We start from the raw sequence: 24,435 nt of genomic DNA on the forward strand, positions 1-24,435 counted from the left end.
CGTATGTCAAGCACTTACCCATCTTTATCCCGCGGAGAATCGCAGACAGCGCGGAATATTTGGAAGCGAGGAGAAAAGCAAAGACGCGAGAACAAGACGAGAGACGAGAGAGCTCGGCGGGGTTCGTCCAGCAGGACGTCGAGGGTTGGACTGATCGCGCACACACGGTGCAACGAGACCACGAGAGATCGTGAGAGAGTATGAGGGGCGCGCGAACGTCAGCCGGGTCGTCAGACCGCGAAAAGACAATATTTACCGAGCATCGTGGAGAAATCCACGTTGGCGACAGGTTCGAGAGCGGGAGGTAGCGCAACGCTTCGAAGGACGACGCGTCTCTCCTTCGACAAACGACAAGACGAGGTCGAAAGCTATTCTCTTTATTGCGCGTCGGAAAACTAATCATACAGGAACTGTACAAAAAAGCTGACATTTCTTCGAAGCGGATAGGTCGTTCGCGCGCCTTGGATTCGCCGCGTTCCATGCGCTCTATCGGTCGATCAAATCGTCGACACGCCTCTAAAACTAATCTACCGTAGAAATCTACGTCGATTACGAATTGACTCGCGATTTTTATTTACAATCGAGTACCTTTCGTTGGCGAATACATATGTATATCGTTCGACGAACGTAAGCGTCAAACGTGTCAGAACGACCGTGTCACGACGCCGAAATCGATGAAAGTCGGTCGATAGCACCCAGTGTGTGGTCGCGACGACGTTTCCTTTTTCTCTTTTCGAGGGACGAAGACGACGAGAAAACTAAATATACGGCGGCGAATCGTCGACGAACGATCGACGAAAGCATAAACCTCGCTTATCCATTCCGCCGGTTCGCTTATCGGTCGCGTACGGTACATTGCGCTTAACGTACGCGGCAATGTAACAACGACGAACGACAACGGACAAGCGAGAAACGAAAAACGAAATGCGACGAAACGAGCAACGCACGACGACGACGACGACGAACAACGACGAACGAACGCGCTCGTCGTCCGTTTCGCGTCGACGGTTGGCGCATCGCGGAAATCGTCCCGTCGATTCTTCGACGTTGAGATCAAATTACGTGGAGGCTAACAACTTGGCAGCCGCGGTAACGTGATGTTGATGATGATAGGGAGCTTCCTGGCTCCCGTAGTACGTTTGCTGTTGATGCTCGCTGGTCGCCACCCCCAGTTGATGAGGATGCTGGTAATACGAGGAATACGGCTGACCGACAATGCCGTCGCAACTTCGCGGTTCGGTTTTCACGGTAGCTACGCTTCCGGTCGCCAATAGAGACGTATGCCCGAGATAGACCGGTCTGTCCGACGAACTGGACGCGCCACCGGCGGTCGATTTGGACACCTCGATTTGATGTTGCTGCTGTTGTTGCTGTTGTTGTTGCTGCTGCTGCTGTTGTTGTTGCTGCTGCTGCTGCTGCTGTTGACTACCCTTCAATTCTGTGAACGGCAGAAAGATCGCCGTGTGGAAAAACGAACGAATGGCGAAAAGGATCGCGAGGACTATGGATTCCGTGCTTACCCGTGGACGGAGAAGAAGCGGCCGAGACGGCGGTTGTTTCGTGATCCACCGTGGACGATCTGGCGTTCGACTCGGGCGTCTTCTTCGGTTTTCGTTTTCGCGTCTGAATACCGTCTTTGCGCATCGCGAGAGGTCTGTTGACGCCGTGCAGCTTAAAGTAGAGACCGCAAGCGTTGCAAACAGGTTCGCCTTCGTTGTTGCGCCTCCAGAGAGTGGTGGTGCGGGTACCGCAATTCGTGCAGCACAAACCCAAACGCCTGGTGGCTGTCTGAAATCAGCGAGCGACATCCGCACGGGTTCGTGGTTCGTAGTAGACGGCCCGCGACTAAAACGCGATCCACGCAACGACACGGTTGCTTTCCATCATCGACTTACCAGCCGTTTGGACGGCTTTATCAGTGGTCTGTTCATTCCGTTCATCTTGTGATAGAGTCCGCACGCGTTGCACAGATAATGCCCGGTGCCGTCCCTCCTCCAAAGCGGCGTAGATATAGCTCCGCAATTAACGCACTCGCGACCCTCGCCGAATTGAAAATCCATCGCGGTGTCTGAAACAATCGAGGAACGCCGGTTTTTCGCAAAGATGGGTGGTGAACGCGCGCGGCTTTCTCCCCCCTCGCCCCAGCAGGTCGTCGACGTTGCCGAAATCGTGCCGAGAAATCGCTCCACCACTTTTATACGTACTTTTATCGGATATGGAAGAGGCGCGGCGCGACGCCGCGCCGCCGTCGAGTAGCCGAAAAAACGATATACGTATGTAAGTATGTAAGTACTGGCGCGGAAGAGGAACACGCCACGCACCGTGTGCACCGGCGGTGGAACACTCGACCGCGAGAATTCGTTTGAAAGAAGCCGCTATCGCTCGTTCGACGCAGATGGCCCACCACCGGCATCACCACCGACGTCGTCGCTGCCGTCGCAGTCGTTGCCGTCGTCGTCGTCGATGCATGGCGGTGCGCGTTCATCGACCAGCAGAGAGAAGCTTTTTTCCTCTTATCGAGCACGCATCCGTCGCGTCGCACTCTGCCGCTTTTCCTTCGCTCCATCTACATGGTCTGGTTAACGTCCAGCGTCTTCTAGCCTTTTTGGCGATCTGGCGGTTCGGATCGGCGGCATGCAACGACGAGGGAACCGAGGATCGCGAACGTTCCACGAAATGGCAGACGACGGAGGAATCGATCGGCTGAAATGATACGAACCGTAAGGAGAGGCCCGTTGAAATCCAGCTCCATCGTAGGCTCGCCAGGAGGACATCATGGCGACGTTTTGGGCGTAAAAGGGGGCGGCCGCGGCGAGGCTCGAGTGAGGGTGTCCGGTGTGCGGATGGGCCGCGTGCGGATGCGGATGAGGGTGCGCGTGGCCGGAATGCGGACCCATGGCGGCGGCGGCAGCCGCAGCCGCGGCCGCGGATCCGCTCGCGTGGCCGGCGAGCGCGTGGTGCGCGGCGTACGTCTCCACGCCATGCTGCCACGAGGCCGCGGTCTTCTCCCTTTCGTATCCAAGGAAATGTCGTGGTGCGTTAGCCAAGGTAGCTAGGAATCGGACGATAACGATCGACCGATAAGCGGACACTTACCAAGCCGGCGAGCCAGAACCGGGGAACGAGTGATACTGAGCGGCCGCCGCAGCGGCTGCCGCGGCTGTCGCAGCCGACGGGATCGTCGGCCTCGAAGATGGTACGTAGACGGGCGCCTGAAGCTGCTGGCCGTGTTGCTGTTGCTGCTGTTGCTGTTGTTGAGACTGCTGTTGGTAGTCGGAACTCGCGCCGTAACCGCTGCTTCCGCCCCCGTGGAACATCCTCCCCGAGAGCTAACACCACGGCATCTGTTCGACAGAAGAAAGCCTGGCGATTACTCGGTGGAACGATTCGAGGCGCGCACGATCTGGCACCCCGAGCGGAGCGACGAGCACGAAAAACGGAGGGGGTTCGCCATAGTGGCGGCCACGGAGAGAGATCGCGCCACTCGATCGACCGAGGTTCGTTCGTTCGTTCGTTCGTTCGTCCGTTCGTCCGTCCGTTCGTCCGCTCGTTCGTTCGTTCGTTCGTTCGTTCGTTCGTTCGTCCGGGTGGGACGACCGGTAGGCCGCAGGGCGCGGCAGGGGTCCGTGGGGCTAAGGGCAGAGGGGTAGAAGAGCCGAGGGACGTCTCGGGGGCGGGAAGGACAGAGGGTGCGAGAAGGAGGCGCGCGCGCGCGAGGAAGGCAGCCGCGAACCTAGGAGCCCTCGCCGACGAACGGACCCGTGTGCGTGACCGTGTGCAGAGAGCAAGAGAAACGCCGCGAAACACAGACGAAGGGGGATGGAGATGCAGAGCGAGACGGAGAGCGGCGCGCAGCCGCGTCTCCACCTTCGAGGCGCGACTCCGCTCCGACCGTAGAATCGGAGATACGGGATAGCGGCCATCGCGGCCACGAATAAGATCCGTGTAGGCGGGACCAAAGCTCCGCCGCTTTCGCGCGTACGCGATTCCGCGAACGCGTTCCCGTCTCCGCGAACAGACTCGCCACCTCACGCTCCAAACCGTTTCTCCGTTTTTTCCATTCTTTCGTTTTCCTGTTTTTACGCGCTTCTTTCCCTCTCGACTCTGTCCGATCCCATGGGACGACTCGATCGGATCGCGTCCACTCAAGCACCGATCCGAATCGCTTACGAGCGATTCAACGAGAGGATTCGCGGTAGGCGGTCGAGTCGAACGAAAATCCGTCGGCCAGACACGACCAGAATCACACCGCGCGTACCGTGATCGCCAGTCCGATTCGCAACGACCTTTTTACTCCGTCGAGTTTCTCTCCGTCTCGTCTCCGTCTCGTCTGCTTTTCGTTTCACGATTTTCTAGCCGTGGCAGAAAACGCGCGCGTCGAAGAAACCGTGGAAAAACCGAGCCGCCGGTTCGTACCGACCTTGCGGATCGCGGGGATTTACGAGCGTCGCTTATCGGTCGCGAAATGCGCCGGTTTATCGACAGCGCGACCACATCACGCGATAAGTATCGCGCTTTGGTCGCTTCGACGAGGCGAGTTACGCGCGCGGATACCCGTCGCGATCTCCCGTTTTCCGAGAGAATTTCAGCGCGCGAGGAACACGAGCGTCCGGTATGGTTCCCGTGGATTTTCCGGGCGCGGGCCGTTCCGATGCGACGGCAAGCCTTCGCGGCGAAGGGTTTTAACGAGAACCGGTTAGAAGTCTAATCGTGTTTTCGACGGCGGAGCGGCGGTGGAGCGGCGCCGGAACGAGCAGGCATCTGGCGCCAGGCCGAACTTTGCGTTTTCAAGGCGAAAGGGACCGCGCGAGATCTCGGGGAGGAACGACCACGAGCTACCGAGACTATCGCGCGGTCGCGCGTCCAAACGATAGACACGGATCCGCGCGTCCTCGAGCGAGTCGTTAAAAGGAGCGTGAAAGACTGGAGCGACGGTTCGGATGACCGGCCCCGAACCTCGACTCGCCGATACCATGCGACACGCTAATGGGAATAACGTTCTTCGTCCACCTTTTCGGTTTTTTCCTTTCCTTCTCCTCCTTTTTTTTCCAGCCGGACCGCGCGACTCGTCGTCTCGTCTCGGCTCGACTCAGCTCCACTCGGCTCGAGCTCGATTCCCCCCGTCCGAGCCCTTGCTCCCCTCGCTTCGTCTCCGTTTCTCTAGCGGCAGCCACCGAACGAGAGACGAGAGACGAGAGACGACGAACGAAACGAAAGTACACGTATCGATTCTCTACGAGCCCGATTAATCGCTTCGAACGCCTACCGGTTCTCTCTCTTTCTCGACCTGACTCGAACGAGAGCCGTCGTTCCGCCTCTCACGAAATCAACGCGCACCGAAAAACGTTGAAACGTTTTCTCGCTCTCGGAGACGAAAGCCGGCAGCCGAACGGTGCCGAGCCGATTCGATACGATACGCGAAAAGGTGACTCTCACGGGACGAGAGTCGGACGAGTTCGGATCGAGAAGCAAAGTCAAAGTCCGATCCGTCGCTGAGTGTCGCCGGATGGGCCGATCGTTCGGTGCCAAGGCGCCACGGCGCCGACCGCGTAGAAGGGTTTCCTTGTAACCACGTCGTAGCAACGCGACTCACACTCTCGCACGCTTCTGTCTCGCCGCGCCGTTCGTCGTCTCCTTCCATCCATTCGTCGTCGGCTACTTTGTCCTTCCGATTCCTATTCGCGGCAACGTTTCTCGCTCGATCAGACTCGCGTTACCTTCCATTCGCGTACGATTTCCGCGATTTCTCTCTCTCTCTCTCTGTCTCTGTCTCTGTCTGTCTCTCTCTCTCTATCTATCTCTCTCTGTCGATCTACCGATAGATACGAACGATAGCTGGATATCGAACGGCGAGCGCATCTAAACGCCGGGAAGCGTGTTAAAATTCTTTTCTCCTGTGTCTGGCGATCTCCTATCTTGAAGAACTAAAAGCGAAACGATGGAAGAATGGGACGGGGAACGGAAGAAACGGCGCTCCGGTGTGAACGCCCCTTTCCGTAACCCGATACCGAAGATGCAAACGAGAGATAAGATTCCTCGGAAATTGCGCACCGGTCCAGTTTCGGCACGCGCCTCTCACAGCCTGCCCGCCCTCCCTGCCGCGTGGTTTCATTGACAGGCACGCGAGCTTCGCAGCGTTCCGGAATTTCTACGAGATTCGCTACTACGTTTCCGTGCGTTATTCTTCGTCTGTCGCTCGCTTCGTCCACGTTCTTCCCTTCTTTTCTCGTTTTCGTGCCAAGTCGCCGACATACGACCAAGTAGGTTCGCGTTGGCAACTCTTACCGTTGCTCGGATCTACAGCTTCCAGCCGAACTGGATCGAGATCCGAGTATCCGAACGTATAGCCGAGTGTATTCGGAGCACATTCGCGCCATTTAGATTGCCGGTATAGTGGTTTTTCTTTCAGGAATCCGCTCACTGGTCGACGAGATTCCACCGTATCGATAGATTCGATCGAAGATTTGTCTCTGCGGTCTACGCGTTCAGACGCACGCGCGAGCAAAGCTTCGTACCTACTTGAGTAATCGTGAGAAAAAGAGGGGAATCCGGATACTCGAGTACCGGCACTCGTATCCGATTCTTGAACGAGAGTTCGGGTATTAACGAGTACCGCGAGTACTCGGCTACCCGGCTAAGAGCTCTAATTCACGTAGCTACCTACACGGCCGGGTGAATCGCATACGGTTTCGCCGCGTCGGCCGTTGGCATAAATCCTTGACGAATTTCATTTACTCGCGCTTGTGCCTCGACGAGCGTGACGCCAAACCGGGCCGCGTGAACAGCGCGAACGGAAAAAGATAGGTCGAAAGAGGAGCGAGCTCGAAGGAGGAAGAAAGAGGGAAAGAACGTGCGTGTGGCTGTGCCTGTGTGCGTGCGTGAGTGGGAACGGCTGGTGAGACAAACGGGGCTATGGGGGAACCGAGGAAAGAGCAGAGAAAGGAGGACGGATTCGTTACCTGACCTGCGAGAATTTCTGCTACTCGTCGCATCATCGTCGTTGTCGCAGTCTTACGGAAAAATTCGCTACGCGTAAGAAACCGCGGAGAAATCGACGTAAAACTCGATAAGCGGCAACCAATGCTGTGCCTACGACCGCGGATAACTCTTCGTTTCTATATCCGGCCAGCGAGTACCGTTGCGAGTTCGAACCAATCCGCCGATAAACAAACGCGTTAAAAGAAATGTCAGCAACGCCGGCCGGTCGACCGACCGAACCAACCGAAAGATAGGTGCATCAGGGACACGGACGTACGCGCCAACCATCCAGCCGACTCGCCGAAGCTGGGTCGTTGCGACGACCTATTTTTCCACCACCGTTGCACCGTTCGCGATAAAAACTCGAGCGGAGAAGACGACTTCCGAACGCTAGGTTCGCGCGGCCATATTCCTGATAAGCGAGCCGAGGGGGGCCATAGAAAATTCCTCGAATAGTTTCCGAGTGTTTCCGAACTCGACCGGTTCGAGCACCGGCCGTCGCTTCCATCGCGAACATCGATTCCTGCCGATCGTTCGTCGAGTACCGAGTTCGTCCACCGTTTCTTACGAACGAACGCGTCGATCGCGATCGAGGAGGAAAGAATCGAGGCGAAGGACGAAGAACGATTCGCCACGCCGATCCGATCCAACCGACTTTCGACGTCCCCGTGGACACGTCGATGATTCGCTCGCTAAACCGTAGAACGATCATAGCGTATTTACGCGACGTTTTCTTCGAACAGGCGTATCGCGAGAAGAATTTTCGTCGCACGAGCCGAAAACATCGTCCTTTTATAGCCCATTTCCGATCAATCGCCATCGAAGAACGACGAACAACGATATCTTCGTTCGTGCAACACGGTTCTTACCTACAACGTGTATCTTTAGGAAAATTCCGATCTCGACTTGGCAGCATTAGAAAATAGAAGAAAGCTCCGAGCCATGGCTATTTGTACGCGAATCGTTTAACGATCTCGTAGACTGCTGCCATATCGCGGAGAGTTTCAAAGCGATTGTTCCAGCGAGAAATTTTCTATGTTCAACCGCGTAACGCCGATTACCAGCTTGCTCGTCGTGCCGCCATAAATCGTATCGCCATTAATATTAATAATGTGCTCTCCGCGATCGATATATCCTTTGAATCTTTTTCTACTATCAGAAAGTCGTTATATCGTATCTCGTTGTAGCTTTAATTGCGTTTACTTTTATACGTAAATACATATATTAACTATATATATACAGAGTGGTTGGTAACTGGTGGTACAAGCGGAAAGGGGGTGATTCTACGCGAAAAAAGAAGTCGAAAATATAGAATAAAAATTTTTCGTTCGAGACTTTGTTTTTGAGAAAATCGACTTTGAATTTTAGCTCGGTACGCCTGCACTTTATCGCGTCTCGTTATAACGGATCTCACTGTAGATCGTTGTCTCGATGAAAAAATTAAAAAAGAAAAGAAAAAAGAATTAAAAAAAAAAATTTTATTCTTCATTTTCGACTTTTTTTTTCGCGTAGAATCAGCCCCTTTCCGCTTGTACCCCCAGTTACCAACCACCCTGTATATCTACAGCAATGTGTTACTTTAAAACCACGTTACATTCGAGCAGCATCGTTTCGTTCGAGGAAGATTCACAGTGGCGAATATCGCGATGTTTCATCGCTGTTTATCGAAGGAACATCGACGATGGTCACCGGGTTAACTCGGTGTACAGAGACTCGCGAGAGACCCTCGACTCGTTAAATCGCGTTATTCTAATTCGTAAAGTTAACCACGCGAGCGTCATTGCCTGGACGCAGCTGCCAGCCACCTCTGAAATCGTCACCTTGTTCTAAATCGTGGAAGGTTCGCATCGGGCGTTCCACGAGAATCTTCGCCTCTTCTCTCTCATCCTCTTTATCAACGACGCGTGAACATTTTCCCGACATAGTGGATTTTTATTATCCGCCGATGATTTAAAAGTTTATTAACAGACTGGAATCCTTAATCGTTGCCTGATATATTCGAAGCAATCTGTTTCGACTTCATGAATGGAGTGTTGAAAACACGTTGCCGTTTAATATCTCGAAATGTCATGTTACGCGTTTCACGCGGAAAAAAGCGGCACTTGATTTCATCTACTCCGTATAAATGATACACCACTGGATAAACGAGAAACAACAACCGACTTAGGTATTGCGCTCTCCTTCTCGTTATCTTCCGCCGGCTATGTTACATATTTATTATTTTACATCGATGATCTAACCAGTGAATCTGCCCATGCTAGTAACGCGTTACTACACGCTGGCCACCTTACGCTGTATCTAAAAGTCGATTCGGTCGGACATTCGCTTAACTCGCAATCCGATCGAACCGTATTAGCAAACACCGGCGTTCTCTAAATGATGTAAAACTAAATATACCGCGCAGCCATATAACGCGGATTGCTCGTAAACGTTACACGTGCGATTTCCACCTATCGCTATCGACAACGTTCCTTTTTCGATTATATCGGAGAAGCTTGTGATCTAGGAGTTACATGTAAATTCGCCACTCTGTTTGCATCGGCATATTGGTCGCACGATTAACAAGGCATACGAATGTCCGAGCTTTGTGAAACTCGTTTCACGCTCTATCTTTCACAGGTCGAAAGCTTTACAAACGCTATATATATGAATAGTTAGGCCTACGTTAGAGTATGCATGCATAATCTAGACCGCCCACCAAGATAAATATACGTGAAACAAATTGAGTCGGTACAACGCAAGTTTCTTAGACTTTTCATCGTTTAAAATGGAAATTCCCCTGTTAAAAAACGATCATAGTTACCGGCTTGTTGAAAACTCTCGTCACCCACGTTCTCTGCAGCAACGAAGACGCGTCGATTCTGTTTATACTTTTCAACGAAAAAATTAAGTGTCCGTATATGCTGCGTCTAACACGACTCGACGGCCCTTCCACATCTTTTCGCTCCTCTCCATTTTTTCCCCTCAAAATTGCCACCAAACTAATCGACTTTCCTCTCCACCAGATCCTCTCCACAGAACGTGACTTTTTCTTCTGGATCTGTCAAACCATCGAAACACTCGTTCTATGTACGCGTCGTTCGCTCTAACTCGCACTCGCCGCTACGCTTAATTCACTGTTTTCATATATTTTTTCTAATAACACGATAACATCGTTACGATACGAGAGACAACGCCGTAAACATCGCTGGAACCCATCGTCGAACACGCCACGAATTTGAAAAATGCTCTCGCTTTTCAAATACTGCGCTCCTTTCTAGCTATACCACGTCTCGACTATACGCGCGAAGCGCGTAATCCGACGAGATCGAATCGCGTCAAATTGCTGGCGAGCGAGCGATACGAATTTCCAAGATACCGTCGCTTTCAAAACTAACGAACCGAAATACCGAAAGCTCGCCGTAATTACGAAGATATTCTTGAAACCTTTGAACACGTTCACTTCGCACAGCGTAGAACCATAACGCAGCCGACCTTAAAATCCTCGCTCGGTTCGTCGTCTGTCCAGAAATTCTTGCGCATTTCGAATCACGCTTCTATGATATCCACTGGAGGAAGGCGACTCCTTCGTAGCGCTCCGGATCGTTCTAGTTCAAGTAACTTCGACTTTGCTCAACCGCCAATGACGCTAGCGAAATCGCCGATTTTTTCCCTAAGAATCCGTAATCTGCTTCGAATCTTTCTTGTCGACTCGTACGAAACTGAAAAAATCACAACATAGAGTCACTTTTGCCCTTCGGTTCATTCGCTGGTCTCGTACGCGGCTACAAAGGGCGCAATGCCCGTTAGATAAATAAATAGATAAACCAGCACCATTTGGCTGCTATCAAGGAAATCGTCGTTGCTTCAATGGTGTGCTTCTAAATATTTTCATTTCGACGGACGAAATCGAATTTGCTCTCTGGCTAGCAGTTTTCTCGCACGGCTAATTTAGCCGCTAGCCAACGATCGTCGGTGACGCGTCGGTGAAGCGGGCGATCTGCGAGGCGCTATCTTCTACATTTATCGTTCAGCTGTGTTTTTCCATCTATATCGCGGCAAATTTATATTTTTCGCTGCTCTTTTCTCTCTGTGTCTCCCGTTTTCCTAAGTATCCGGCAACTGTCTGTCGTTGTAAATGCGTTTATTCCAGCGGGCTCATGCACGAAAATGGACAAAGATAAAGGCCAGGTCTTCGCTCGTCGCTCGTACATCGACCGATAGATCGATCCGTTCGAATCAAAGAAAATTACGGTACATTCCGCGTAACTCGTCAACGACGATGGCGAAAGCAAAGAGACCGTGTTTCGCGTGTTGCAACGAGCAAGGGGCTGAAAGACGACGGGCAGAGGCAACGTGATTTGCAGTGGGCGCGAGACGCGACGCACAGATACAGTACAGCGAGTCAGAAAATTGATCGCATGCCAAACCGCCTCTCGTTTACTAACGCGTTACCGGTATAGATGGAGGGATGGCGTTCGAAAAACGACGATAATACGATCTGCCGCGTGTCGGCTTTCGCTGCGGTTTTCTTCGCATCGCTCTTAGTTTGGTTCGGCCGTTGACGCGAAAAGCGCAACGAGCGATTCCATGGACGACGCGAGTCTCGTCGTTGCCGTCAGTTTGTCCCTTCTGAAAGATAATTTCGACTAATTCTTCGAATCAGCGTGATTCGCTAGCCATGGAAGCCGAACGAGTCGACGCGAACGCGAGCGAGAAGGTTTCTTCTAGTAACGGAAGGACGCGTTTAAGCGGATGCGCGTATCGCTTCTCGAAAAAAGCGAGCAATTTAAAGCGACCGTGGCAACCGGTATAACCGTCGCCTCTGAGTTTCCACGCGTTCCGAGTAAACGAGATGGCGATCGCGCTCGCATACGAAATATCGAGGCGAGCCCGTAAATATCAGAAGCGACGACCGTACACCCGCGTTTCCATGCGTCTACACGACCGTGCGCGCGCAAATCCAAAGAACGAAGCTCTTCCGTTCGCTAGTCGTGGAACGCGACTCGACTCCACTCCACTCTACTCCACTCGACTCGATTAGAATCCGAATCGAGTTTCGGTTCTCCTCTCTCTCTCTCTCTCTCTTTCCGATTCTCTCAGTCGCGCGAACGCTACGCACGCCAGGATTCTCGCTTCTCGTGCAGACTCGTTGCAATTATCTTCTTCTTTCTACTCGAAAAACACCGTTGCGTTCGCGATCACGGCCACGTTTCGACGATACTTCGTGCGTTCTCGCGTCCCTTGCGTGGTTTTCCACGCAGGAGAGCCGCGGGAGGAAGAGGAAGAGGGACAGAGAAAACAAAGAGCGAGAAGGAAAGGAAAAAAGGAGAAAGGGACAAATGAAAAACGAGCGCGCGATCCGCGACACCCGGTTTGCCTACTTACGCCTACTTCGAAGTTTAGGCGGACGGCGAGTCGCGGCGCGCCGCGTCTTCTCCCGAGGCCGAGGATCGCGAACGTCGCAACGAGCTGCGACGGAAAGCAGCGGAAAAACGGAAAGCTACGTTTAACACCGACACTACCCGGATACCGTTGATAAGAGACAAGAGCGGTTCTTCCCGGCGATTTAAATATTTATGAATTATAGAGTGGCTCGCCTTGTAGTTGGCGAATTTTTGTCAACGACTTTGAACCGGGAAGCGAGTAACTCGTCCCCTTCCTCTGCCGTGTCTATTCATTGGCCGACTCTAAAGGAGATTTATGCACGCAGCCTCGAGCGTGCAGAGAAAAGCACGCTCGCAGGCATTCGCGCGTTTCCAGCAACCGGTCGAAACACCTAATAACGAGAGACGCGCAACGGTCGCGAGCCGAAACGTCGCCGCGCGATCCATTTCCACTCGAGTTTTTACATTTGGGTCCGGGCAGCTCGTAAACGCGCCGCCGCACGGCCCTCGTCCCCCGCGCGGACACCCGGATTCCCGGTTCGACTTCCGGTTTAAGCGTAGAACACGACTTTCCAATAAGGTCGTCGCCGATCTCTTCGGTCCCCGGATCCTCGGTATGTTTCCACCGTTTCGGGTGGCCGAGTTCAGGTACGAGAACGTTCCCTATCTTCGTTACGATATCTTTGCCTCTGCCCGTTGTCGTCTCTTCCTCGTCAGCCCGGTGGCTGGCGGCTGACCGTCGACGAACCCGGCTGACAGATGGGGAAAAATCGAGCGGTTCCGCCATATCACCGCGGTAGGTAGCATCGGTATCGATTTTGCCAAAGTGGCGACGCAGGGGGTGTGGATCGAACGTACGACGGCCATTTTACTCGGACCCACCATCGCGCTTTCTTCTCTCTTTGTCTCTCTCTCTCTCTCTCTCTCTCTCTCTCTCTGTCGCTGGCCCTCGTTTCATCCCCAAATCTATTTTACGGGGAAACGACCGAGCGACCGGCCGACCGTGGCAGTCCATTACGTTCGGCCGTCCTGTCGTTAGTTGCCCCATCAAACGAGAAAGCCCATCGATAGCAGGGGGTCGTCGGTTTATAGCCTCGCAACGCCATCGTCCCTACCTTTCGGGCGTCGCGCTTTCCGCTTCGGAGAACTAGGCTCGTCTCTGTTCGCGATATTCTCCCCCGGCCGCGATACCGACGATCTCGCCACGACTCGCTGTCGAGTAGCGTTTCGTCGAAATACCGAAATGCTCGCCGCCGCGTAGTCGCCAGAGGCGGCGAGCGGACGACTCGGGGATTCGGGCTAATTATAATATAAAACTTGCCGCGCCTTGTCGCCTTTCGTGTTCCTCCGCGATTCCTTTTCCTGTCCGTTTCCCTCGGGAACAAGGTTGCGCCGTTCGTCGCGGGCTCAGCCGTTCCCAACCGAAAGTCGCGTCCGGCCACGGTCGCTTGGAACGCGCGTCCTTCGCCACCGGCGATCGATCGATCGATCGATCTCGCCTCGGATCGACGTCCGTTGGCACCGCCCGGCGGACGATCCCGAAGCGGCGAGATCGCGTCGCGTGCCGCGAAATCGAGACGATCGCGCCGAGGGGCGATCTCGGCTTCGGTTGAGAAGCACGGTCGGTGTATCGGCAGGCCGTTGTCTCTATACTCCTCGAGGGCGCTCGATCAACGCACCAACACTTTCACGGCCGAGCCCCGATCCGATGCACGCACGCACACGAGCTCGCGGTCGACCAGCCGCCCGACCAGCCAGCCATCCGACCAGCCATCCAGCCAGTCGGCCCAACAGCCGCATAATACACGCGCCATAATACGCGCGCGTCGCATTAGACCTCGGTTAAACGCGGTTGAAAACTCTGCGATCTGCCTGCCTCCACCCGACCGCTACGATTCGCTCGGAGCGAGCCACAGCGCGGACCAACGGTTCGCGGAAAATCGTCGCAACGGCGTTCGAGGCACGCGACGCGCCTACGTTTGCTCGTTGCGTCAAGGGCAACGCGATTGCGGCGATTTTCCGCGATTCGGTGGTCTCGATCGGCGGCCGAAACGAGCGGAGCGGAGATCGGGTTCGACGGCGCACCAACGACGAAAAAGAGGAAAACCGAGGGGGAAAGTGGAAGGAGGACGGAGAGGAAGAGGAGAGGAGAGGAGAGGAGAGGGACGCGCGGCGGTTTAGCTTTCGAAAAGATCGCGCGTATCGGGTCTGGACGCGACGGAGAGGAATCGATCGCGCGCTAATTAACCGAGTCGATTATTCGGCTGGCATGCACCGTCTCGGACCGGTTCTACCGTTCTCGAGCGTATCCGGGAAGTTCCGTGTAAACGTTGCGATGGAATCGCACGAAGACACTTTGCTCCCGTTGCCGATCCCGTTCTCGCTCTCGGTTCGTCGTACGGCCGCGCCGTTCCGTGATCGGTCATTTTACGTCCACCGGCGTAAATTCGCCAACGGATGAAAGGCGCGCGGACGCGTTCCCATGCGTGACATCGGACCACGCTTCGTCGGCGAACGAGCCAGCACCTTTCGACTTTTTCGTGCACGCGATCCGGCGCGCGTGGTCGACTCTCGCGACTCGTCGAACGTCGCGTGGAATCGGCGCGTTGCAAGCCTGCAGAGAAGAGCGAAGGGCAAGAGAGGTTTCGTGCGAATCGGTCGGCCAGACGGCTGCCGGCCGAGACCGGTAGCAGGAACGGACGCTGCGGGACGCGCGTACGCGCGATCCAATTATCCGGTCGGTCTCCGTGAGCAGATCGCGGTCGCGGTTATCATAAATCAAGATTAACGGTCGGGAAGATTTTCGCCGCCCAACCGGTCGTGAGTTTCGATTTTTCGACTCCGAATATCCGCGTGCCGTTCGGTCGCGTCGCCAAGCGTCTCGTACGGTACGCTCGCGTGGCTTTCTAGCGCGGCGCGTCACTAGCGAAAAACAGAAGGGAGAAAGGGCGAGCAAAGGAGGAGAGGAAAGCGGAGCGAAAGAGAGCTATCGCGATCAACGTCGATGCGTTAACGGGTTAAACGTATTCGCGATTACGCGATAATTCACGATTTTTGCCGCAGCATCGGGTAAACTGGTTTCGCTCTCGCGGGAAAAGACCGACTTCCTGCTCGCGTCGATCCGACGCGCCACGCCAACGGATTCGCCGGTATCGATGATTTTCGAGCGGCGATCGAGCAAACGCGTTCGCGTCCGCGACTGCTCTAGCGCGCGCGCACGCATCGCCGACCAATCTCGAGCATAAACCGGTCACCGACCGGACTCGAACGAGTTACGATAAATCGTGAGTAACGGCCGCCGACCGGAGAGATTCGCTGCCGGGTTCGCGTTAATTTTCCGTTTGTTTTCTAATTAACGTCGAGAACGGCGGTCCGTCGGCTGGCACGACGATCGCGCGTGGTCCGCCGCCTGTACGCTCGTACGCCCGCACTCGACGTCGGGTCGCCGGTTTCGATCGTCGTCTCGGTAGTTTCGGAATAGGCCGGCGGAAGTGGAAGCCGACGATCGGCCGAGATCCGCCCTCTCGCAACGTCGACGAGCGTCGAGAGAGAAGACGTCCGAGAGCCACGACGGACGTCGCGACGTTCGCACGGTATTTACCGTTTCCGCGAGGAGTTTAAGGCACGATCGCGTTCGAAGCGATATCTTTCGATGATCTTTGGAGCGGTGGAAACCGGTCAAGCACCGGATTCCGCCGTTGTATAGGTATCGATCGAGGGTATAACCGCGATCCGGCCGAATACATCGTCGGTACGGCGCGAGTAAGAAGATGCGCAGAAACGACGCGACGATACCTTTTTACCTTTATCGTCCAATTAACGATAAGGATTCGTCGCGTTTATTCCAACCGGACCGGAATTGCCTCTACCAGACCGAGACGTTACGATTATTGTGCGGACCAGCTACGGCTACGATTTTATCGCGCTCTCTCCTACGATCTTGCCCGATCGAGTTAATCGGCCGGTTGGTAGCGCGCGAGAACTCGCGATCGTCGCGCGTCTCGTTCGCTCGCCGTTTTTTCTCTCCCCCGTTTTCGATTCATCGCCGAGGAACACGGATCTGCGCGCGGTCGCGTGTCGATTTTTAGCGAACCGCGCGACTCGTCGGTTCGTTGCACGGACCACGGTTGATTTTACCGTTAATCGAGTTACGTAATCGCGATATATCGAAGCTAAGCACGCGAACCACGCGCCACGCCGTTCTTCGCGTTTCCCTCGTAACCGCGAAAGCCGTTTCTCGTCCTTGACGACGTTTCGATTTCACGGCGGAAAGACGGACCACCGTCGTCCGACCGACGACCAACTTGCCAACGAGGCGAGGGTGCTGGCGATATCTCTGGCAGCACGCCGACCGATACGCGTTTTATCGCATCGTAATTCCTTACGGCCGGTTTTGACTATCGCGAGTGTCCCGCGGAGGGAGCACTGGTGGGTGCTGCGCTGCTCTTCCGGTTCCCACCGATCCCCTCGTGCCTTCTCGTCGTCTCGCTATCTGTCCCTCGTTCTAGTCGGTCCGTGGCGGTCAGCTTCGATTTCGTTTCGATCTCGTTTTCCGTGCTGCGTATCGAGACCGCGCCGACCAGATCGCCAGAAAAGAAGCAGAGAAGCGGGACGGTTTAATCACGCGCAATCGCTAGGAGAAATGCCGCGTGTCTCTCGCGGTCGGACAGACCGAGAGAAGAGCGCAATTAGCGGCCGGCTATAATTTAAGCCGGTTCGATTAATGCATCTGCCGCGGCGCGGCGACGAGCTCGGGCCGCGCGCCACCCTTCCGAGATAGGCGAGGGACGGCGAGCGATCGTTGTCTAACCGTGGCGCGCATTTCGTCCGAGCTCTCACCGTGGTAATTAACGTTCGCGATACGTCGTCGTCGTCGTCGTCGTCGTCGCCTTTCTCCGTTTCCTCGTCGGCGTTGTCGATCTCGCGGTCCACGGGTTCGTTAAACCGCGGGTCTCTTCCTTCTCTCTTCTCGTCGTCCGCGTTTGCTCTGCCTCGCACGGCTTTCGAATTTTTCGTTTGCACGGCGATTTCGTCCCGATACGAACGCCAGCCGTCATCGTCGCGCGTCTCGCCGCCGCCGAGCCACGGACACGAGCAACCGTCGATCGACGACGCGATTTCCATCGAAAGTCGATCGCCACCACTCCGCTAATTACGGATGGTAATTAACGTCGCGATACGCGCGATTCGCCGTTGCTTCGTTAAATCGCGCGTTCGTTCTCCTTTTTCGTCGTCGGCTCGTTGTTTCGCGCACGATTCCACGCCGCGAGCCAAACACGCCGATTCGTCCGGTCTCCGCCTATGCGTTCGATCGCCGAGAATTCCGCCTCGCGACGGTCTTTCTTTTGCTCGTCGCGAGCTAGTTGGCTCAAAGTCGCGACAGCCTCGTTGTACAGTTATATCCCGGATCCAGGATCGAAAGGTTGGCGCGTGTGTGCGTGTGTGTGCGCGCGCGCGCGCCAAACCGCTCGGAAGAAAGAAGAGGAGACGAAGGAAAAGGAAAAGAATAAGAAGAAGAGGAGGAAGAAGAAGAAGAAGAAGAAGAAGAAGAAGAAGAAGCGGAGAAGGACGAGTACGCGAACGGAGAAAGACAGGAAAAAGGTGGCAAAGGATCGTTTATCCGGGAGTCGCGGCGCTCCGGCGTTATAAGCCGCGGCTGTGCGTGCGACCGCGCGAAGAAGGTGTTTGCATTGGCCTAGTGCCGAGCCGTTCGCGGCTTAAATTAATTACCTCGTCCTCCGACGTAACGGGTCTTTGGCCGATGCGCGCAACCTCGCTCGCCTCCTCGATCGCTCGATACCATTTTACCGGATTTTACCCCGTGTGCCGGCCGTCCTCTTCTCTACCGACCGACTTTGCCCAAGTCTCGACGAATTTCAGCGACGCGCGCCATCGCCACCCACGATCGCCGCATTTTCCCCACGACGGAGAAAATCGCGAAGAGCGCGACCGGCGTACGATGGACGAAAACGCGGCTGATAAATTAGGGGACTTTGCCTATTCGTGATTCTCGAACGAGTCGTGAGATCGTTCGAGATCTTATCGATCCGACGGCAGACAGCGTGGCAACGTCGTTATTACGAGAACCCATGGCGATCGTTATCGATTCGTAAAAACGTTAACGATCGTTTTACGATGCTCGATAAACACGACACTCGATAAACGCGTATCGTACCGAAAGCGAACGCCAATAAAAATATCTATTCGATACGCGGAATAGCTATTACGGTAAATTAAGCGTGCTTCGCGCGTTTCCCGATACGCGAAACCAGCGATACGGTTTACTCGCGTCCTTCGTCTACTCGCAGCCCCGAGTTTTCGTGCTTCCGCGTCTCCTCGCGATTTTAGCTTCCACTCGCGCGTCCAATCGTCCTCTCCTCCTTTCTCTTGCCTCTCGTCGACGCGTTTCGCAGCGCGGATTGCCGGAAAACCGGCGGATCGATCGCCGTCTCGGTCGCGTTACGAACCGAGCGAACGGCGCAGGTACTCGACGCGACGCGCTCTTAATAGCCAGGCTCGAAAGGGTGGCTGGAAAAAAAGACGGAACGGCCTGGTAACCGTAGAAAGGTCTGCTTTCTTCGTGAACGAGACGAGGCGCCGGGCGACAACCAATTAGGCCTAAGAACCGGACGAGTGTTTCTCGTAGGGAGACGCAGGCCGCCGGCCGCCGGCGCCGTTACATCCCTGGAAAAGCCACTCCAACCTCGAGTTCGGTCCCTTTGCGTCACGATCTTCTCTCGCGTCGTTCTTTCTCGTCGAGTGCGACGCGACCGATTTCAAATTCCAGAATCGTTGGACGGTCGCGTCGCTCGCTACCGCCTCTGTGGCTACGTACCGCGTGATTCTCGCGTTCGCGCGAATCGCCACACTCGCTCGCCCGTGTCCGCCACGCGCGACATTTCACGCGTAAATTTTCCACGAACACGGTGGCGTTTCGCTCGGCTAGAAACTGGTCGGATCGACGCGGTGCTCGTATCTTACCGTCGTTTCTACGGGAAATGGCCGTTCAGATAAAACTGCCGGGGAAAGAATGGCGGTGCCGGCATGGCCCGATGTATCGCGATAAACGCGCGGCAACGTTTAGACGCAACGAGCGAGTTTATCGTACGCCGTTTAACGACCCGTTCGACGCCGTTCTCGAACGTCGAAGATCCGCCAGATTTTCCGTCAATTTGCGGCGGTTGGTGGTTCGGCAGCGCGGCGAGGAAAATTCCTCTCGCCGATTTCGCATCGGTATCGCGGATGAACGCGCGCGGACCTTCCACTGCAACGAATCGAACGGATTCGCCGAGCAATCAGACCGAATCGAACGGAATACGAAAAGCGATACGCTCGCGGTATCGCGCGGACTGTACGAGCGTCGCACGATCTACCTCCATCGTCGTTATCGTTAATTAACGTCGATAACCGAAAGCGTACAGATAACCACCCGTATCCTTCCATTACGACGAACGCTTCCTCCTAGCCACGCACCGATTATCGCTCTCCGCGAACGAAAACGAACGCTCTCGTCTCTCCGGAGACGCGATTCTCGCGTGCCATCGTACGGAGAGTAATACGCGCAGCTACTTACTCGTAATCAGCCGTCCAAACTAGACATCCTAGAGCGCCGGGGCAAGGTCGAATCGGACGTCGACGAAACGTTTCCACGTGTCCACCGTTTCCGCTTCCGTTTCCGCTTCTTCTTATCGTTGTCGTTGGCCGCCTGTCAGCTGACGATCGTCCGCTGGATTCCACTACCGGCAAACTCCGTCGCCGACAGAGCGAAACTCGAATCGCGTTTGCAATTGCACCGAGGAGGACGATGCGTTCCACGCGACCAGGATCATCGAGTCGACGAACGACGGCACCGCGATACGGCACAGCGACTCGCACGATCTATGCCACGGAGAAACGGTCACCGACGGCGACGACTAGCGTCGACGAGAACCGTCGCGTGCGAGAACCTGGTCGACGCTCGCGGTCATTTCGAGAAATCGCGCGAAACGCGCTCTCTCTCTCTCTCTCTCTCTCTGTCTCTCTGTCCCTGTGGCTCGAGGTAAGGGAGCCCGCACACCGATTCGTTTCACTGGCGCGCACCTATCGTCGCGACGACGGAATCGACGATCGAGTAACGCGCGCGACGACGTCGCGGTGGGAAAGGCGAAACGGCAGGAGGGAGAAGACGAGGAAGAAGCGCGAAGCGTGTGGGAATCGCGCACATTCGTCGAGAACTTGCGAGACAGCGCGAGCCAACGTCGGAAGGAGTGTGGAAAGGACGCGGAGCGAGAACAGTTCGACGGAACGCGGTGCGAGCGATGACTGCGCGCGGCTTCGACGCTCGCTTGGACAGTCACCTTTGGCGCGGCGATCGTTGGCGTAACGGGGAGGGGGTGGTTTAGTCGGAGTCGCGAAGGCGAAGGCGAACGCGAAGGCGAAAGCAGTCGCGGCGTGGTCTAACGCGGGGGCGGGGGCGAAGGCGGAGGCGCGATCCGAGTCGAAGGGCGAACGCGACCACGGACCACGGATCACCGGCGAGGAATCGTCGTCTGGTCGTCGCCACGGCGGCTCGTCCAGGTTGTCCGGCTCTTGGCCGAGAGTCACGAGACTGTGCAGAGGCGAAGACGAAACGATGCGAGCCTTCGGAAACGCGAGAGAACGAGACGGAGGTTGGAGCGCGCGTGGTAGGGATGAAAATCGCGAAGCGAACGCACGCGACCACGGCAGCCACGGCGAGGAACGCGCGTCCCAGGCAGACCGAGAGGCGGTCCGAGGCGGCGTATCGTGCCGGCTCCTGGGAGGCGGAGTCTCGACGCCCACGAGCACGAAGGGCGTCGAACGACCGAACGACCGATCGGCCAGCCGACACGCCGCGGCGCATCGGCCACCGAGCAATTTTCATAAAATCCTTTTTACTCCAGGCTGCTCCGACCTCTCTCTTCCGCTCTTTCTCCCTTTCTATCTGCCTCCCTACCACCGCCTTCCTCCGGCCCTATAATGTCCGACCAGATCGTACCCGGATAAGCCGTGTCCGCGACCGGATCGTACTTCTCCCGTATCTTCGGAAATCCGCGTTGCTTCGCCGCGCGGTACTCGCTTACGAACCTACGCGCCAACCTCTCCCCTTCGCGTCCACGCCGGCTCGCGCGTCCTCCACCCTTCGTCGTTTCTCCTCGGTCGTCCGATCGTCCGGGGAACGCGTATCGATCCACCGACCACGGTTCGCGTCGCCTTTTCCAACGTCGATCGCGATTTTCCAGAGTCCATCGAATACCCTCGTCGACGCGTCGAGTCCACGGAAAACGCGTGAACGCCAGCCCGAGAGAGAAAAGCGACGGAGCACGCGCCTATTTTGCGCCACTTACCGATCGCCCCTGTCGGAAAACCGGACGTAGCGTGTCAGGTAGGAACCCCTGCGAGTGCGATGCTTATCGCTACGCCGGAAGTTCGCATCCAGGCTGACCCTCGGCCCAAACCCCTCGTACCTCGCCCCTCGCCCCTTGCCCCTATCTTTTACCCCTATCCATATCCGTCGTCGGCCCATGTTCGCCACTCGCACGGAGACCCTCTGTCTCGCTTCCATCGCCCTCGTCTACTCTCTTCCCTGAGCTCGTCGTATCGCGCCCTTTTGCACGCACCCGCGTTTTCCCTCCGAAACACGGATACCCGACTTTTCCATTTCTAGGATTAGTCGAACCGTCGCTCGCGTCGACCTTAGCCGATCGTTCCATTCGTATCGATGTTCCGGCATCTCGCGTTCTCGTGTCGTCTCCGCGTTCGTTTCCGACCTTCTCCTCTGTCCGACGAGCGTGTCAAATTTTACGATGTCTTTCCACCGTCGTCGTCGTCGTCGTCGTCGTCGTCGTCCTCTCCGTTCGTCGTCTCGCCGGCGCGAGAGTCGGAGCAACCCCGCCCGAGCGCGTGAATCGAAGACGCGTCGTGAAAACGCGCAGCCATTGACGCGGTCTGCGAACTTCACGGACGACCGTTCGATGCGTTTCAACGCGCGCCGGCTGTTTCTTCCGTCTTAATTCCGAGTCGCGGGAAATCGACGCGATCCCGCGAAATTTCATGCCAGGCGACCGACGTACCGACGCGCGATCCACGTCCGATGGCGACCGCCGGCACGCTGAGGCCCGTGCGAAAATTATCTCGTCCGCACCAGCGAGCTGGTCCTCTTCCAAGAAAAACGCGCGTCGTTCGATTTTTCTCGCCCCGCTTCTCCGTTTCGACCTGGCGAAAACGTGTCGCGCCCCTTCGTTCGCTGTCGCCTCTTCTCGATGGACCTTGGAATTTCGGAAATTCGTGAAACCGCCGCGCCGGTTGGTCGACGCGTCGAACGAGACTCTTCTCCGTCCGATAAATTCGATTTCGATTGGTCGAAGGACGAAGACAAAGGCGAGACGCTGGTCGAAACGCGGCAGGACCTGCGTCCTTTCTACTCGGCGGAGCCCGCGTCGCGCGTTAATCGCCGGTACTCTGTTCGATTTGTTGGAGCGTTCGGTCGGAGACGGTAGAGAATCGGTCGTAACCGGCGTAACGAAGGTCCCGATTATCTCGTCGGGACGTAGGGATAAAATACGAGTGGTAGAGCGTGCCATTAAGCAACGGCGGAGATAGATAGGTGTGGCGCCGATCGGAAAATTGGAGGGTGCAGCAGCAGCAGCGGCGGCGAACGGTCGTTGCGCGTCTACCGTCGTCGAGCGTCGCGGGGTGGCCACCCTGTCTTTCGTCTCGCGACCACCGTCCCCTGGTTCGTCGTCCGACGTGGAAAACCATCTCGGCCGACCGGCGAAGCTTTTCCGTGCGCGTTCCAACGACTCGCGTTTCTCGAGACGACGAAGCGAGAGCGTCCGTGGCAGGCAGAGAACGCCTTTCACTCGCGTAGCCGTGATCGCGCGACGATAAATCAACCGACACGCATTAAGCATTAACGCATTTACATATCGACGTTGGTGCGCGAGCGCGCGTCACCGCGCACTAAATCACGCTCGATTTGAAAATAATGCATCCTACGAATTATAAGCGGTGGCTGGGCCGGCGTTGCGCTGTCTCGTGCCTATCTGTTCTCGCGGGGCCTGTTACCGCGAGGCGATCCGACGAACGCGAGTCGCGCGAGTCGACGAAACGATCGGACGAAAGCCGCAAGGACGAGGACGAGGTCGGTCGAAGAGAGAACGACTTTGCGGGAATCTCGATCACCCGGGTGAATTGGTCGCCGGCGAAGGACCGGGAACGCGGTGCGGTCTCTTCTCTAATCTAATCGTCGTTGGTCCGCGTTTCCCGCTCCTTCTCCCTGTGACCGTCTCGAAACGCGCGCCTCTCCTCGCCCCGTCCCGGCCTGGCCCGTCTTGGCTCGGCTCGGCTCGTCTCGTCTCGGTCCCCCTTTCGCCGTCTTCCTGGAAACCGGGTCGCTGGTACGCGCTTGTTTCCACGCGTGTAGGTACACGTGTACGCACGTACACGCACGCGTTCGTCGATGCTCAGGATCGGCCGTAGGTTCTGTAATAGCCCTGTGGGCGAACGAGTCGCCTCGCTGAAAAATAAGAAAATTCGAGGAGGATCGCGCGACGTATCGTCCGGTTCTCGGTGCGCGGTCACTCGCGATCGCGTCCGCTGCGAGTCGAAGCGAAGCCGCAGGCTGACCGCCGGCTGGGCGACGATCGCCGCGCACGAAACGCCGAGACGCTACTCGGCGAACGAGATTAGCAGCACGCGCGTCCGCGAGACGGCGATTCGAATCGCTGGGTTCGCGAGGTCCTGGCCGCCACGCGTTACGAGGAAAACGCGCTCTCTCGGTCGAGCGTATCGCGCGCGCACCACCTACCGTGTAACGACGTGGCGCGCCAGAGTAGCCACGACGATGCAGAGGACCGGAAAGCGAGAAAATATGGCGAGAACGGAGAGAAGGGAGAAAGGCCTGAACACGCCGAGACGAGGCTTAACTTACGTGCTCGTGCCTCGGCCGTGAAATATCGCGAACGCGCCGATCGGGCTAAGCGATGTTCCACGCGGGATCGCGAACGATCTAATTTGTTGCGCTTCGCGCTTATTTATGGCGACGCGTCTGTTCTCGCGCCTGCTCGGCTGCTTCCTACGGATTCGAGCGACC

The 24,435-nt window shown here is 56.1% G+C and overlaps 1 protein-coding gene across 4 annotated transcripts; it reads right to left on the bottom strand.

The window, feature by feature from the left end:
• Positions 1–361: 361 nt before the first annotated feature.
• LOC138178696 (GATA-binding factor A) lies at positions 362–20,863 on the bottom strand. Of its 4 annotated transcripts, none has more exons than XM_069110841.1 (6): positions 19,918–20,863; positions 3,097–3,344; positions 2,720–3,009; positions 1,896–2,068; positions 1,521–1,788; positions 362–1,438 (listed from the first exon to the last, which is right to left on the bottom strand). In XM_069110841.1, the coding sequence occupies exons 2-6, from the start codon at positions 3,315–3,317 to the stop codon at positions 1,059–1,061; spliced, it is 1,332 nt and encodes a 443-aa protein (XP_068966942.1). In that variant the 5' UTR covers positions 3,318–3,344; positions 19,918–20,863; the 3' UTR covers positions 362–1,058. The 4 variants fall into 4 exon arrangements, with proteins under 4 accessions (XP_068966942.1, XP_068966940.1, XP_068966941.1 ...); XM_069110839.1 differs by lacking the exon at positions 19,918–20,863 and adding an exon at positions 10,453–10,610; XM_069110840.1 differs by lacking the exon at positions 19,918–20,863 and adding an exon at positions 9,782–10,610.
• Positions 20,864–24,435: the final 3,572 nt, after the last annotated feature.

This window comes from Bombus flavifrons, chromosome 4 (assembly GCF_040668555.2).
Source record: "Bombus flavifrons isolate JBK064 chromosome 4, iyBomFlav1_principal, whole genome shotgun sequence".
Classification (NCBI taxonomy): Eukaryota; Metazoa; Arthropoda; class Insecta; order Hymenoptera; family Apidae; genus Bombus; species Bombus flavifrons.